This window comes from Girardinichthys multiradiatus, chromosome 1 (genome assembly GCF_021462225.1).
Source record: "Girardinichthys multiradiatus isolate DD_20200921_A chromosome 1, DD_fGirMul_XY1, whole genome shotgun sequence".
In the NCBI taxonomy this organism is placed as follows: domain Eukaryota; kingdom Metazoa; phylum Chordata; class Actinopteri; order Cyprinodontiformes; family Goodeidae; genus Girardinichthys; species Girardinichthys multiradiatus.
This window is the reverse complement of record NC_061794.1, coordinates 16,483,862-16,501,659: the sequence shown is the minus strand read 5'-3', so window position 1 is coordinate 16,501,659 and position 17,798 is coordinate 16,483,862. Positions and strand designations below refer to the sequence as shown.

The window sequence follows — 17,798 nt, the reverse complement described above, 5'->3', positions numbered from 1 at the left end:
TAAATACAGAGTTAATAGGTCTGCAACTGCTGAGGAGGTAGATTTGAAGTACTTAATGCTGTAACTGTTTATATTTACATTTGACAAATGCAGTACATTTTCTTTTTATTCTATTAAGATTTCAAAGCACCCAGGTTTTCAAAGGAAAGTTTAAAAAATGTGTGCTGTTACGTTGATGTCTCTGGAGCTTTTGCTTGCAGTAAGCTGAGTTCACTGTCAGCGATCAGGTTGTAGAAAACAAATATTCTGGTCCTGAACTTTTCAAGATGCTGACTGTATGTTTCATTATCCTGATGGATGGAGATCCTCCACTCCAGTCTCAAGCCTGCGAAGGTCTGCGCTGTACAAGACTGAGGTAGTTAGCTCCATCCATCTTCTCATCAGCTCTGACTATTATCCCTGTCTCTGTGAAAGAAAGGGTCCCCACAGCCTGATACTGCCACCACCATGTTGCAGGTTGAGGATGGTGATATTGACCTCTGCAGCTCCTCCAGAGTTACCATGGGCCTCTTAGCTGCTTCTTAGTTTAGGTAGACATTCATGTCTTGGTACATTTCAGTTGTGGCATGTTCCATTTTCGGATGATAGATTGAACAGTGCTTTATGAGATGTTCAAAGATTGGAATATGTTTTATAACCTAGAGCTGCTTGAATATTTTCTACAGCTTAACTCATGACCCATTTAAGTGTGATCTTTTGTTTTCATGGTGCTCTTTGCTCACCGATGCCTATCACAACTATGCTGTGATCCAGACCATCCTGTTTTATCTCTGGCTGTATGCTTATTGTGGTTCTCACCTAGAAAGATGATCCTCTGTCCCAGTCTCCAGCTGGCTGCAGCCTTTGACTGGTTCTCTTTTATCTATCCTCTCATCAGCTCTGACCACCTTCTCTGTCCCTTCTGAAAAAAAAGGGTCCCCGCTACCCTGTTTTACAATAAGAATGTGTTCAGTGTGATGTCTAGTGTTAGTTTTGCATATAGACCAAAAAGGCCTTAAATTCTGAATACAGCTAGTTGCACTGGATTCTATTTAAAGGTATCAGAGTAACGGAGACTGCATACAAATGTAAACGACTTTCAGATTTTAGTTTGTTGACAAAAACAATGAAAAATTTAATTATTTTTCCTTCCACTGCTACTAAAATACATAGAATTTTGTGGTTGTACCTGGCCAAAACTGGGAAAAAGTTCAAGGTGAGGAAACACGTTTGCAGGGCATTGTAGTTTCCAATCATAGTTTAAATTGTAGATTTAAAGTTCCTCATACTCACATTCACTAGTAATAAAAGGTACTGCAGCTCTCAGTTCTTAGTACACAAATACGTCACAATCAGCCTCACCTGATAATGAAGGGAAACTTTGGAACCGCTGGCTTACATGGTTAAAACATCATATTAACTTCTCCAAATTAGGTCTTAATTCAGCATGAGAATAATGAACATCAAAGGACTCCATACTTTTTACACATTTAGTCCCAGACATGTATTCAGAATAATATTTGTATTTACTTTCGTATTATCCTTTTTAAAATTAAAATCATAATAGTTAGTCACTAAATGATTACCTGTCTAGGAAAATCTTAATGTTAATGTATTAACTGCTATTCTAGGTAACTATTAAAGTATCATGGGATGGTATGATTGCATTAAGTTACTCCACATTCAGTAAAAGATGACTCCCTGCTGAGTGAATGGACGGAATAAAAGTTCCAAACAAATATGATGCCTAATCTAATCAATGTGTTGTTACAGTTTCAACAGTAAGGTTTGGTTTTAACTCAACTTATCATAGATCTACCCTTTGCTTTGTCTTTTTTAACCGGATAACTCTGGTTGTCTTGCAAATGCTTGGAAGAAAGAACAAAAAAAAACTTCATCATTTAATTTGGTCATTTTGCTTTTTACTCATGAAACATTTCTTATAAAAATAATTTTCATAGAAAAACAGATTACTATTTCTATTACAGCAACCATCACCTGTGTACAGACACATAGAGCAGTGATCAAAGTTGTGACGTAGTGATAAAAGATATAAAGACAGATGTGGAAAGTGGTGCATCAATATGAAAACAGTTAACTTTAAGGAATTTAGCACCTAATCAGGAAAACAGTTTCAAAGGGGGAATGAACCTGTACTTTGATCATCAAGTGCTTTCCTGTCAAATAAATGCACCTAACAAACCAAAACCCATTCACACAACTAAAGCTCAGATAAAGTGGACAAAAAAGAAGTACAACTTTTAAGTTGATTCAGTGGGGGGGGGGGGGGATTCAACATCCATATTTGCAGCCCTAACAATTTATTTAGAATAAATATAGCTGAATCTTAAGCTGTTAATACCCTCCTGTTTCCCTGGGGAATTAATCTGATGTGACACAAAGTGCCATTTCTTTTTCCCACCTTTCAAAATGGGAAAGACAAGAGGACATTCAGGTAAGGTAGATGTGTGTTGATCAACATAAATCAGGAAACAGCAATGTGAAAATAGCTACTTATTGAAACTTGTCAAAATCTACAGAGCAGTGATAAAAGTTTAAAAAAACTGGAACTGTCACAAACAAGGTTGGCAGAGTATCCAAGTTTATATTGTTAATACGCACAGTGAGAAAAATGGTCTGGGAGGTAAAAGACTCGAGATATTTCAGTGTGAGATTTTGCTACTGCAATAAAACATTAATTTATTTCTAGGCTCGTGCACACATCTTCACCCGGGGAGTTAGTAAATGTGGAGGGAGCTGTAATTACTGCGCACCAATGGTTTTGTGTGCAACAGCTTCGCCCAACCACCTCAAACCAGCAGCACTCTAATGCTTGGCACACATTAAACTGAAGGACACTTTTGTAACAGTCATACTGTGTTTGTTTTCTCTACAGAAATTTTTTAAACGTGGGCATTTCTACTGGTTGTAAACATAATATCCCTGAAAATGAAAAGGTAAATACAAGAAGGATCACAGCTGGAAGAAAGATTCCTCTCCTTTCCTAGCCTCCTCTTTCCATTCAGTCTTGCTAAAATGGTTTTAAATCTGTAGCATCTGCTCATAAGAAACATCATACCCTGGTATGTTTGATGCTTGGTTTATAGCATTACACTTTCTCAAAAGGAAATAAATGTTTCTCTTGACCCTTCTTCTCTCGCTTTGTTGTCGTCTTCTTCTGTTTGCCTGGACTCCTGTCCTCCTCTTCTTTTCTGTTTTGGGGCCAAGACAATGCCAAAGTCTCAGATGCTGTCTTAGCACCACAAGGATCAACTTCACCCCCCTCCTCATCAGAGGAGAAACCTCCAGCTTCCTCTCCATGAACAAGGGTCCCCAGGCCCTGGTTCTTCTGGTTGTAACGCTGCTTGAGCCTCTCTCTGATCAGGAGTCCCTTCACCAGCAGAGTCCAACTGGCGATCGCTCTCTTTTCTTTTTTCTGGGAGGCAGGAAGAAAGAAGCTCAAACTGAGTTTTCCAACTGAACAGGTTTGAATGACCGGTTTGACTTCAGCTTGAAAATAATCTAGTTCCTTTTAATTGAAATCCCACCATGGATAGTCAAAATGTTATACTTTTTCATACTCCAGGGTTTTCCCTTATTGGATGTACTGATGGATGGATGTACAGATAGATTAATGAATAGATGTACAAATGAATTAATGTAGAGTTGGCTGGATGGGTGCATGTACAAATGGATGGATGAAACATTTAAACAATGGAATAGGAAATATTCAGTTATTTCCAGACTTATTCTGAACCCGTGGGAAGCCCCAAGTTAAAAACGTTTAGTCAGTAAAAATGAACACTAGAACGATACACACCTCTTTTTCCTTCTGTTTCTGAATCTCCTGCTCCTCCACCCAAGCAGCTCGGAGAACCTCCTCATCCTCTTCACACACAATATAACCATCAGTCCTATAACATACAGAAAAGGTTTTTTTTCATTTAAAAGACAACCAAATACCTGACAAAGACATACAAAAACGAATCATAACAGCTACTGTACATCACGCATGGGCTGTACATTAGCTAAAGCTTGTAGGTGAAAGTAAAGCATCTGCTCCTGCCGTGTTTGTGTTTAAATGTCAGTCGGGTCTTACACAGCGTGCGAGTAACCTCCGTGGTAGTCGAAGCCTGTGACTGCAGAGGCAACATCCAGGCTCAGCTTCTTGGCCACACGGTGCAGGTTGGGCAGCCTGAGGTGAACGCAGCCCACTGGGATCATACAGGCTTTAAAAAGATATACGTTACCGTAGTCGTTACGAGGGACCTGAACAGGACAGACAGGAAATGACTCCTGAGAATTATGCTGAAAACGTTGCATGTTTCACTTTTATTTCACCCTTTATTAAATGGAACAGGGCAAACCTTACATGGGATTTTACAGCTGTGCTCATAGGTTTACATACCTTGGCAGAATTTCAGATCTTTCGTCTATTTGTCAAAAATGATGAACAATAATACAAAAACCAATCACTCACCAGTGGTTAGTGGTTGGGTGAAGACATTTACTATCAAACAACTGTGTTTGCTCTTGTTGAATCATACTGAAACTTCCCAAATGACCCGGATCAAAAGTGTACATAACCTGGTTCTTAATATAGAGCATTGACCTCATAAACATCGATGGCAGCTTCAAGTCTTTTGTGGAAGATGTGGATAAGACTCTTCTTTCTCACATAGTAAAGCTCCTTGTTCTTCTTGGCAAAAAGCCTCCAGTCCCTGTGATTTCCTGGTCTCTCCTGCATGAGATGCACGTTTGAGATCTCTCCAAAGTAGCTCAGTTATAGTGAGGTCAGGAGACTGAGATGACCAATCCAGAACCTTCACTTTTTTCCTGTTGTAGCCAAAGACGGGTCCACTTGGCCTTGTATTCAATGTTGGAACCTGCAGGTGCATCCCATGCCAAGATTCTGGACTGATGGCTGCAAGTTTTGTAGGGTACTTTCTAATAACCAGTGGCATTCATTTTGACCACCACACATCTCCATCAGTGCCCCACCTCTGTGTCTCAAAATGTGAATGGTGTACTTTTCGTCGCTTTTTTGACTCCTCTCCAGATGTAGCATTTTTTTTTAAATGTTGGTCTCATCCCTCCATTTAACTTTACTTTTGCTTCAGAGGTTTCATACTATGTGTCTGTGCCTTATGGCACATTATCTGCTTTCTTGTGGCGACTGGACCACACAGCACATTTTTTTTCAAGTTCCTCTTTATTGTGCATCTTGCAAATAACCACACAACGTTTTTTTTAATCCTGTAGGTCTGCTAAGTTATTGATTGATTTCTCTTTGCATCTCGAATAAGTTTCCCCAGCAGCTGTAATGGAAATATTTGTTATATATTTTCCACTTCTGACAGTTTGATGTAAACATTCATAACTTCTAAACAAATTGCCAAAAGAGAGTTGGCCAGGGTATGCAGACGTATGAGCACAGCTGTGTGGTTTTTCTTGATAATGCTGAGAAAATATCTTTAGTCCATGTAGTCCACTAGGGCAGTTACCTTCCCATCCACCGCAACTGGTGGCTGGTATTCTTCAGTCTGCCATTCTCCAAACAAAGGAAGGTCCTTCTCCTCCCTCATCTTAGACATCATCCTGGCCTTTCTGGAACGGTTGGAGAAGCTCTTCACCATCTGATAAGGAGAGAATAATACTATTATAATAGTATTAAAAGGAGGTTCTATCTGGATAAAGACATTTATTGGTCATGTTGAAAACATAAGATGAGGATTGTGTTTTTATTTAAAGAGTTGCTCGAGCTGCATAAACAGGATCCAGGTAGGGTGTCACCTTGTAAGGCTCCTCTCCGAGTCGAACAGTTCTCGCTTGCTTCAGCCATAAATCTCTGGAGTGGAGGGTGTGCACGCAATCTCTAATAAGGAAGAAGACGGAAATATCACTTTTTTTCCATCCCAAAAATCCCAGTTGCTCACGGCGGACAGTATTAGACAAACAAGTCACTGACGTGTAGTAACAACAGATTTATTTTACAGATTGTTTTCTCACAGCGTACCACCCCAACATCTGTTTGACAAATGGTGAACAGTGATGCTCAGAGGTTTAAATCTCCTCATCATGAGCATGAATATCATCAATTTTGGGATTTTAAGATTTTATTCCAACCATTTCTTTCAGTGATGAATGACCTTACATCAAACTGATTCAATTATTTATATAAACAAGAATTTGGTGGACAAGTTCAAATTTATTGTGGATTTTATCTAATCCACACAGGGTCAAAATTACACATATAGGTTCACATACATACATACACCCCCATTAATGTTGGTTTGAATGGCCCTCAGCAATTTTTACCTTGACATCATCATTTCTGCAGCCATCAACAATCTTCTGGCATAATTCTGACCTCACTTCCTTGCAGAATCGGTAGAGTTAATGTAACCAAGGATCCAATTTAGAGGTAGGTTTTAGAAAGGCCAATCCAAAACGTACAGTAAGTCTGCTTTATCTTTGCCAAAATCAGTTCTGATCTGTGTATTGGATCATTGTGCTGCTGGAACTACCAATTATATCTACGTTTTAAACATCTAGTGTTAAATTCTGGTCAAGTTAAAAAATCTGGGAGGCATTACTTCCTTTTCTATTTCACATTTACTATGCATTCTATATCACTGGCAGCGAAACAGCCCCAGAGCATTATACCTCCACCCCTGTGCTTGAGAGGCCTCATAAAGCTTTTCTTACAGAAAACATCTGACTTGTCCATGAGGGAAGCTTCGAACTGAAAGCAGGATCTCAGTCTAGGGCAATAAAAAACTGGCTTTACTGTGGACAGTGACACTGATGTTCCAGCAGGTTCCAGCTTATGACAAGCTTAGGCCTTGGAGCTTCCTGGGTTGGTTCTGAACATCCTAACCAGTAAGTTTCCCCATCTGAGCGGGATAAATTAGATCTTCTCCCAGAACCCAACAAAGTCCTGAAACATCTAAATAAATTCCATTATTGTAAAATTATTTGAATCCATGATCCTGGAATCCTGGCTGAGAAACAAACCCTTTTCCTGATGGCAACAAGAAACCACCAGCAACGTAACAGAACATTAACAATAAACAGAAGCTGAAGCGTTACTTAAATATCTCCAAACTGCTAAAGAGTTCATGAAACTCAGGTTCTGCAGGCAATCTAACATTTTAAAAACTGATATCCATCTCGGCAGTACAGCTGGCAACTTTAAAGGTATAAATGTATAAAGGTGTGTAACATCTGTGTACCAGATGAATGACGACAGCGGTAGCACCGACCTGGAGTACACAGGTTCTCCTCTGCAGTATCCGAGGACAGTGGCTGTAGGAGGATAGAGGGCTTCATACTTCAGCAGGTGTCTCTTCAGGGCATAGAGTGGGTGGTTTTTATACTCTGCTATGGAGGTCGGCATGGGTTTGTTCAGCAGCTTGTTCTGGAGCTGAGAAAAAAAAATAGTAAATGCATAAATTATGCATTTTCTTTTCCTATACAGAGCATTGCAGACAACACATGATGAATCTGTAAAGTTTTTGGAACAACCATCCTCCAACCCATCACTACCTATAAGTGCAGTTGCTGCTAGAAGTCCTCTGAAATATGTTTCTATTTGTTTTTGCACATTTAGAGACATTTCTGGTCAGAAAAGCTCAAGCTCAGTTAGATTAAATGGAGAAGGTATGTAATCAGCAGTTTTCAAGCCTGGCCACAAATTTTCAATGGGATTTATGGCTGGATTTTGACTGGGCCACTCTATTATGCTTTGATCTAAGCCATCCTGTTGTAGCTCTGGCTGTACACTACCTGTCAAAAGTTGTAGAAACACTTTCTCATTTACTGGCTTTCTTTATGTTTATGACTATTTATATTATACGTAGATTCTCACTGAAGGCATCAAAACTGTTAATGAACACATGGAATTATGTAGCACACCAAAAATAGTAAAAGACCTTTAGATATGTTTTATATTTTAGATTCCTTAAAGAATCTGCCCTTTGCTGTGACTAAAATATTAACCTTTGGCCGTCTCTCAATGAACCTCTGGGAAGTTCTTTCAAAACTCCTTGAAAACCATTTCAGGTGACCACCTGATGAAGCTCATGGAGAGAATACCAAAGCAGTAATCAAAGCAAAGGGCAGCTATTTCGAAGAATCTATAATATAAAATGTTTATGTTTACTACATAATTCCATGTGTGTTCATTCATAGTTTTGTCGCCTTTAATGAGAATCTACACTGTAAAGAGACCCATAAAGTGAGAAAGTGTACCCATAACTTTTCACCGGTAGTGTTTAAGATTGTTTTTCAGTGTGCTTTACAGACGGTGAACCTACACCCCAGGCCCAAGTCTTCTGCAGTCTCCAACAGGTTTTCTTCCAGGACTGCCTGGTATTTAGCTCCACCCATCTTCCCATCAACTATGACCATCTTCTCTGCCCCTGCTGAAAAAAAGCATCCCCACAGCATGATGCTGCCACCACCTTTGTTAACGGTGGCGATGGTGAGCTTAAGGTTTTAGTTTTCACACAAAAAGTTAAATCTTGGTCTCATCTGACCACAGCACCTTTTTTCACATGTTTACTAAGCCCCAATCCATGGCCTGTGGCAACCTAAATCAGTCCATCCTATTGCTTTCTTTTCACAATGGCTTTTTCCATGCCCCTCTTCCTTAAATGCCAAATTTGTGGAGCGCATGTCTAAAAGTTGTCCTCTTAACCCACATAAACTGTGGATCTCTGCAGCTCCTAAAAAGATACTTTGGGTCTTTTTTTTCTGTTCCTCTGATTAATGTTGTCCTTGCCCAGTCTGTCATTTTAATTTAACTGCCATGTTGCCGCGAGTTTGCAGTTGTACCATAGCAGTTCAAAGCTTCAGATATTGTTTTATAACCTAACACTGCTTAGAACATCTCCACAAAGTCCTCCCCGACTAGTTAGCTGTGTTCCTTGGTCCCCATGATGCTGTTTGTTCATTAATGTTCTCTAACAAACCTCTGAGGTCTTCATAGAACAGCTGTAATTACACTGAAGGTAAATTACACAGAGGTGGACTTTCTTTACTATTTAGGTGACTTCTGAAGGCAGTTGGGCGCATTGGATTTAGTTTAAGGGGGAGTAAAGGTAAAGGGGGCTTAATACAAATGGATGGGAAACTTTTCCATTTTCTATTGGTAAATACATTTTGAAAACAATCAATCATTTTCATTCCATTTCATGATTATCCACATCTTTGTTATGGTCTATCGCATAAATCCCAGATTTAAGCACACAAGCTCAAGAGGTATAAATGCTTATGCAAGGCACCGCATTCATTACAAAAAAGGTATTTAATTAAAAGACAAATTCAAAATAATACATAAATAATAATTCCATTTCTTTCAAAGATTATAAACATGTACAGAACATAAGACACAAAGATGAAGCATTTGTTTTTTTGAACATACCTCCTTCTCCTCCTTTTTGTTCCTGTCATCCTCTGGCCCCATGAAAGACTCCAGTGTTTCCTCCCACCACTCATCGTCCACCCGACTCTTCTGTGACCAGGTCATCCAGGTAGGGTCGTACTTCTTTCCCAGGTCCTTTAAAAAGCCGTCTCCGTCCACCGCCACCACGTAGGTCAGTGGTGACGTGGCGCTCTGCGAGCAGAGGTGAGGCACTCCGACTCCTTGCTCCACATCCACACAAACCCATGAAGATGTTTTGTCCAGGTAAACCTCTAACCACTCATCTGCTCCTGGCCCTTCTTTCTTCCGCCCGCTCCGTCTCTTTGTTCTGTTGTTCGTCACGTCTTCATCCTCCTCTTTACCTTCCTCCCATTCACTGTCCTCATCTTTCACCTGCTGTTTCCCACCGCTGCTCTTCCTCTTTGGAGCTGCAGTATTTTGGGTTTTGGTTGTCTTTGCAGTGCTCTTCCTATTCCTCATCTTCTTTTTTGCAGATTTGGTTGTGGTTTCAGAGTCCTCGCTGTCATCATCACTGGTTTCCTGAATTTCCTCAGCATCACTAATCTCCTCTTCCTCACTCCCCTCACTGTTGCTCTCCTCTTTGTAGTTTACCTTTGAGGCAATGCTGCGGCGTTTGGTATTTTTTGGCCTTTGTCCTCCAGATGACACAGGCTTTCCCTCTTCCCCCTCCTTCATTTCTTTCCTCTTTGCTTTCTTGCCTCCGCTGCCCCCTTTGATTTTCCCACTTCCAGCTGGTCTTTTGGCGCCTGGTGAAACTTTTGTCTCAGGAGAGTTGGTCTTGGAGCTTTCCTGATTTGTCTGGTATCGCTCTGTCGCACCAGTTGATGCTTTAGGCCCTTTAGACTGGAATAAAAATGGATATTTATGGTTATTAGTTATTCGTGCCCTTAGAATAGAATAGAATAGAATAGTCTTTATTGTCATTGTATTGGGGGATACAATGAAAATTGAGGTTTCTTCAGTTGTTTTGCCAATTTGTCACACCTAAATGTTTCAAGTCAAACTAATTTTAATATCAAAATGCAGCATTTGGATGATGATTTAATTTATTTATGGAAAAGAAACCAACTTAGCCCTGGCCCTATGTAAAAACAATGGGCCAAGGGGGATTTCTTTTCCCGATTTCAGTAGCTACACTCAGGTCTGATTGCTGCCAGACCTGTAGAATCAGGAATGGAAAATATCCACAAATCTCTGATCAGTGCAACTCTAGAATCACTTAATTACCCTTAATAAGTAAATGTAATTCAATGTAAAACCTTTTACCATTTCAACAACCATGTTAATGTCTAATCTGATGCATAATAATGTATTTTGTATGACATTGTTCTCAAAGATTCTTGACAAGCAAATAGGCAAATAGGGCGGCAGCAAAAATGCTTCGTTTACTGTCTTTGGATCTGTTTTATTCAGCATTTTATGTAATCTTCTCGTACAAACATCACTAATATATACTGATCTCAGTGTGGTTTGGCTCATCCACAAAACAGGACAGGTCCAGACTGCAACAAATAATCAGAACTGCAGAGAGAATAATCAGGGCTGACCTTCCCTCCATCCAGGACTTATACAGGTCTAGGGTCAAGAAAAGAGCTGCTAAAATCTCTGCAGACCCCCCACACCCTGCACATAAACTGTTTAGAGTTTTACCTTCAGGCCGTCGCTACAGAGCACTGATCACTAAAACCAGCCGCCACAAAGACAGTTTCTTCCCCCAGGCTGTTTCTCTGATGAACATTCAATAGAGTACAAAACAACAGCATACAGATGTTGCAAATGCACCTTTTCTATTAGATATGTGTATATTGTACATTGTAAATTGTAAATTTGTATATTCTGTAATGCAAAAACAGAACAAAAGAGCAAAGTATAGCGGAGTCAAATTCCTTGTTTGTATGTACAAACTTGGCAATAAAGCTGATTCTGATTCTGATATGTCCTGTTTTCATGACAGACGTGGACATGTTATTTCACATCTCTTTAGGTACTAGAAAACATTAAGAACTAATTCTGTATCAGCTTGTTTACTGAAATATGTGCCAAGGGACATGGGGAGGTGCAGGAAATGGTCTTCAGCATTAAAGTGCTACTCTTCTAACTGCCTTCATCAGCCAGCTGTGCTGCAGTGCTAGTGTAGTCTTGTACATAAACAGGAGCAGTGGGTGTAGATTCAGTTTCACCTCTGTTAGTTTTTCTTTTGTCGTCCACCATGAAAGTGTTACAGCTAAAAACATTTATGGTAACATCTTCGGTCATGAAAACTATGAAGATGCTTTTAACTTCAGCTTCCACAAGGGGGCCTCATCACTACTCTAAATGAACCTATTTTCCTTTTCCTTTTACATGCCACAAAAGCAGAGCCGTAACACATTAAATGTATGAAATACACATAAACATGCATTACACAAAGATCTATTTCTGCATGATTACTACTTTCTTTAATTTTTTGCATTTCTACCAGTCTTGATTTAACTTTGATCTATATTTTCTGTACTCCCCAGATTTGACCTTAATAATAGTTTGTTTTTCTTGTGAGGATCATGCAGAAACCAAAGCCTCTTTTTGCTTCACATAACAAGTTGACGACCACAAACCTAAAAACCAGGATAACCAAAAATGGCTCACACTGTTTTCTATTCAGGCATGGTCAAACTGCAAGCTTTAAATGAAAGAAAACTAATTCTCACAACAATCTTTATATTTTTTTTATATTCTACAGCAGCCTACGAATAGATAATAGCTGCTCCTCCAAAACCTCCCGACTGTTTTCTTTTATTAAGCTAAACGATTTTTCTGTGTTTTCTGTATCTATTTTTACTGTTGTTGTTTTATCAGTTCAGCATTAAAGTGATGAAAGGCATTTTAACAATTACCTTTGCAGATGGAGGCTTGAAAGGAACTGGGTGCAAAGAGAGAACCAATCGGCAGAAGAGCTGCAGAGACCTCAGGAACAATAGGAAAAGCTGCAGGAAAAACAAATTACATGGAAGTGGAATTACTTCTCTAATTTACTATTCCTTACAATGAAAAACTGGAGATGGTCGGCATTAGGGGAAATGGTTCATCCTGAGAGGGGGGGGAGACTAACATGAGTCATCTCCTGGTGGTCTCTGGCTGAGAGGCTTCCCAGTCGCCTCTCCAGGAGAGCCCGAGGATCTGGGCGCTCCTCAGTGGGAAGACTGGGGTTGAAGGTGATTGTCGCTCTAAACCTAAAAGGAATGAGAAGGCAAAAGATGAGTAACTGCTTCAATTTAATGATACAAGAGCAGTTTAATCAAAATATATAAAGATGATTCCAATGCCAATGTTCACATGATTGGTAAAGTTTAAGAGTATTTATAATTTCTCCAGCAAAAAAAAAAATCAACATCAAAGCTCAACACATTGCAGACAATCCACACACCATTTGAGGAGTCCAGAGAGGTAATTTTGGTCAATGCGTTCTTTGGCCACCTTGCAGAAATGTGGGGGCAGCAGAGACATAGCGACAGCCAGCAGGTCCGGTTCACTGCACAGCTTGTTGCGGAACATCCCGTTTGCTAAGAGGCACAGGAGGTGGACCTGAAACACCAGTCAGAGGTCAGGGAAAGGTATAAAAACCCTGCTCCACTGACAGAGCAGACCAAAAGAGAAAAGATAAAGACTGTGTGTTCACCTTGTGTGTGTCTATCAGCAGGTCCTTCTTGTACCTCTTCATCATTCGTCTGAGGTATGTCTCGAACTCGGCCTGTCTCTTCTTCCTGCCAGAACGTCAGAAACCCAGACATAAATAGATGTACTCCCATCTTAGAAAATGGAGATACTGCAATTACTGCAAATTGTCCACGTCATAAAGATCTCAAAAACCTAGAACTATAAATATTTGTGTTCAAATGAATGGTGTAAAATCATTCAGAATCTTAAGATGACTAATTAATAAACTTTGAAGTTAGAAAATGTCTTCTGGTTTTAGGATATTATTGGATTTTATACAAAATGAAGTCTTATCCAAAGTAATCTTAAAAACATCAAGAACTAAAATACATCATACAAAGTATTAGTTAATAAACGTTTAACTAAAAGTTAAAGGAAGATACACCACGAATACTACACATTTTCCATGTTACAGAAACAAACTTCTGCATATTTGATTTGATTTTATCCGATAGAGCGACACAAAATATTGCATCATTGTGAAATTAAAGAAAAAGGGTAAAAGGTTTTTGTATCATTTTTACGACTACAAATCTGTGTGTAATTTAATCCAGCTGCTTCGAACAAACAACATCATGAAGAGCCAGAAGGGTTAGGTTAAAGAAACAACACCCCAAACTCTCTTAAAACCGGTGTTACGTCCACCATCCAATGCGTATGGCTCTACCAAGACATGGTTCTTCTTTCAGAAAGCCATGCAAAGTCCTGAAGATTGTCACAAACCATGAAGGCCACATAGCAAACATGTGGAAGAAGGTGCACTGGTCAAATAAGACTAAAGTGAAACTCGGTTGGAAAAAAGGGTCAAGGGGTGTGAATACTTTGCAATGCTCTGTATATTTGCTACAAAACCCACAGTTAATACAGTCCTCCTGCTTTAAACTTTCCTTATTTCATTTCAACATTCTTATCTTTTTTTTAAAATCTCAATTAGAACTAAAAATAACACTAAAGTCACATATTTTATTTTTTTTTAATAATTGCTGCACATATTTACTCACTGCTTTTTCACTTCTGCTGTCTCAATCTCAATCTCTACGGGCTGAGAGGGCAGGACGGGCTCTGGTGGTTCAACTGGACCCAGCGGTCCAGCCAGTTCTGATCCACACACAGACAACAAACCCAGTGTTTTTCAGTTCCGTCTCCAACAGTTTTCAACCATCAGCGGACACATAAAAATCTCCGATTTTGCACACTTGCCTTCCACTTCCTCCCATTCATCCTCATCCTCACTATCATCGTCGTCGTCCTCCATTTTTTTTTCTTCTTCCTCTGGTTTCTTGGCGCTCTCCTTAACTGTAGGTGGTGCCGCAGTCGCCATGTCAAAATCGTCTTCACTGTTAACCGCCTCCTTGAGCGGAGACTGGAAGTACTTACTGGTTTTGCCATCAGTGCTGGTGTTGGTGGTGGAAGAGGATTTATTCTGTGCTGCACGCTTTGAGGACAAACGTGGTTTGGGGTTGACCTTTCTCTCAAGCTTCTCCTCCTCTTCTGCAGGATCATTTTCTAAACCAACAAAAAAATAATACACTTTTTATAATGAATGTGAAGTTTGTTGTGATTTTGTTTTTGAAGAGTTAAACATAAATGCTGAAGATATATTAAAGTCCATTAAAATCTTTGTGATTTTATCCTTTTAGAATTTGCTAAATTATTATTAGGAATCTAGAGAAGGATTACCTCCACATCATGACCCACAGTAAATCATCCACAGCTGATCATTGTAATGGTACTTTAAATCAGTGTTGTGAGATATTTGACTTTGGCAAAAAGGAATACAGTTGGGCATGGGCTGTGTCTAATGCAAGAAATTGGAAATAAAACTCTTTAAGCTACAAGAAAAAAGATTATATCATAGAAGATTGAAGGCCAAATATGTCAAATAATAGTTGAAGTAGCTGAACTGCACAATATGGCTGTTTGAATGAGTTGTCAATAAACATTAAAGGGTTAAAACCTGGGCTACAGATAATAATTATTTTAACTACAGGGCAGAAGAACAAAAGTACTTAAATGCATTCCAAAGAACCCACCAGAAATAATAATATTAACAATAATAATAAGGCACAGTGCCAATCAGAAGGTGTTAAAAACACTGAATGCACAAGTTTAAAACTTTTGTATATGAGCTCTTTTAATTTGGTTTTCCTTGCATTAATTAATCTTCTAAGCCCTGGGCCACATAGTTTAGATAAGCCCCTTCCAGGATTATGGAAGGCTACCTGATATAATCCAAAACCACCTTAGATGTGTGTTTGGAATCATTGTCCTGTTGGTACGCCCTGCTGTGTCCAAGTTTCAACCATCTGACCCAAACTGTCCCCTTCTGGAGCCTTTTTTGGTGGAGAAGACTGAGCAGACAGTAAGAAGAAATATGTTGGAATGAAACAGAGGTTTGTATATCAAAGAACACTGTCCCCACTGTCAAGCATGGTAGTGGCACCATTATGCTGAGCCTCTGTGGTGATGCCAGTGGTACCTGTGCATCGCATGGAATAATGGGGGTAAGATAATGATTCCAAACACAACACAAAGCTGGTTTGGGAATGGATAAAGCAGACTAAAATTAAGCTTCTGTTAAGGCCCCTACCTTAACCATAATATAATATAATATTAATGGACAATGCCTAAAAGCCAGGTATGTGCCGGGAAACCAGCCAATCTAAATTAGCTCTACAATTTCTGATGAGGTGTTAGTAATCCAACTAGAATTGGGCACAAAAAATCTAATGTTTTCTTTGCCAAATGCTGCGAGATATTTAACCCAATACAACTGGAGCTGTATGTATGGATTAGTGGCTATATTTATTATTTTGAGTGGCTTAGAGAAAAATTTCCATCAGATTCCATCTTGTGCATCTAATTTATTAATATTATTTGTTGTATCGAACTGAGTAAAGGAACAGTTGAAATTAATTATAAAAAAACTTTAAATCATTCATATGAAATTCAATTTCACGATGAGTGAATGTGAATATCGGACCAATATTGTAGGTGTAAAACTACACAAATACATATATGTGAAACTCAATAAGCGAGAAAAAGCAACATAAAAAAAAAATCTTTCATGTTTCATATTGGCGTAAAGTATTTTGCGTGATATTTTGATGAAGTAGAGCACAGATGTGCATGTAGGACTGTAGATCCACTCTAGTAACCATGCACATCATTCATCCATGCACCTGCAATGAAAACTGTCTGCTTATGCTAACAGCATCAAAATAAACGTGCAGAATCAAGCAGCACAATAAGTTAAATTCAAAACATAATTGAATTTCATTTGTAACCCTTAAGGGGGCAGAAAATAAAAATTGCTACACAAGAGCGTTCTTTATGTTGAAGTCCTGCAAAAATAACGTGAATGTTACAGCTTTCTGCACAACTGGAAGTAGTTTGGGGTGTCAATTAAAGGATAATCAACCCCATAATATTCACTCACACTCTACTGCTGTAACAATGATCCAAGCTGCACAGACTGGCACACACAATCCATTCCAGTTTTCTGGATGCCCACTACCTATAACCATTGCAAAGGTAAAGTTACCTAATAAAAAGCACGTCAGATTTGCATCCCTGACTTTTTATACCTGGATCTTTCTTCTTGCGTCTTGTCTTTGCTCCTCTGCTCTCTGCACTCAGAACCTGCTTCGGCTTCTTTGTATCGGCCTCCGTCTTTACACACGTTCTCCGCTTGGCCATGCTGTCTGATGCCTTTACTCAGTTCAAGCTACCTTCTGGAGGTTTATTTGGTGAACTGATGGAGCCGCTGAAGCTAATCTCTCCACATGGCCTTGTGTAACGCTGAAAAAGCAGGCAGTTACTTAACATTTCATTGAGGAGTTTCATAACATCAGAACTGAACACGGTCGTTGTTTTGGGGGCTGGCTCGTGACATCACTTCCGCCTCTGTCGTCATTTTTACCGATAACTTTCCGTGTTCTAAAACACCGTGGGTCTATGTGAACCAGTCTACACTAACCCCTACATTCCTCTTCATATGTATATCGTGTATCTTAGAGAAAGTCAAGCTTCGGGTGTTCCGTTGCCATAGATGTAATGTCTCATTTAAACAGCAAGCGGCAGTGTTGTGCCTTGTTTGAAACAAGACTATCACGTATCACTACATTGTATGGCAAGCTGATGCTACATATAATCGAATCATACTTTTCACAGTAATTTTTCAAAGACAGCAATAAAAAACGTTTTGCAATCACAATGAAAATTGAATAATAATAGCTAAAAAGATGTATAAAAATAAATTTATGTTAGGAAAAATATATATTTCAAGGTTTCTTCAACTGAGATCGGATCCATTCGCCATTTGTTTATTGATATGAATAAGCTTTCCTTATTTGTCCTTCAATTTATCCCTTTTGAATGTTGGTCACTCACTCCTCGCCCCGCCCTCAAATGAACCTAGGATTACATATTTAGATAAAAACAATTAGCAGTTTTACAGTATTTTCAAAATCACAGACATTACATTTTACTGGGGCTAAATAAACATGTTCTAACATATCAAATAAGATGATTTTATTGGAACACAATTTTAGGTTTGCCACAGACACATAAAGCCTGAGATTCTGTTAGAGCCTTTGGTTTTGGTGCACCATGCCAACAACATTAGTGCCCCCCCCCCCCTATCTCACAGATAAATCTTTTGGAACTAAATGGTTCC

At 39.2% G+C, this 17,798-nt stretch overlaps 1 protein-coding gene across 2 annotated transcripts; it reads right to left on the bottom strand.

Annotated features, from left to right (window-relative positions):
• Positions 1–1,867: 1,867 nt before the first annotated feature.
• xpc (xeroderma pigmentosum, complementation group C) lies at positions 1,868–17,584 on the bottom strand. Of its 2 annotated transcripts, XM_047378870.1 has the most exons (15): positions 16,708–17,584; positions 14,498–14,626; positions 14,321–14,416; positions 14,122–14,218; positions 13,083–13,167; positions 12,831–12,988; positions 12,516–12,636; positions 12,301–12,390; positions 9,407–10,270; positions 7,245–7,405; positions 5,773–5,854; positions 5,484–5,615; positions 4,079–4,248; positions 3,800–3,893; positions 1,868–3,415 (listed from the first exon to the last, which is right to left on the bottom strand). In XM_047378870.1, the coding sequence occupies exons 1-15, from the start codon at positions 16,817–16,819 to the stop codon at positions 3,089–3,091; spliced, it is 2,718 nt and encodes a 905-aa protein (XP_047234826.1). In that variant the 5' UTR covers positions 16,820–17,584; the 3' UTR covers positions 1,868–3,088. The 2 variants fall into 2 exon arrangements, with proteins under 2 accessions (XP_047234826.1, XP_047234817.1); XM_047378861.1 differs by having other exon boundaries at positions 14,321–14,626.
• Positions 17,585–17,798: the final 214 nt, after the last annotated feature.

Coding starts and splice junctions, on each gene's coding strand:
- xpc (XM_047378861.1), bottom strand. CDS start 16,819: ATGGCCAAGCGGAGAACGTGTGTAAAGACGGAGGCCGATACAAAGAAG. Junction 10,271..12,300: donor TCAAGCCTCCATCTGCAAAG/GTAATTGTTAAA, acceptor TTTTTATTCCAG/TCTAAAGGGCCTAAAGCATC. Junction 5,855..7,244: donor GGAGAACCTGTGTACTCCAG/GTCGGTGCTACC, acceptor CTTCCTTATTAG/AGATTGCGTGCACACCCTCC.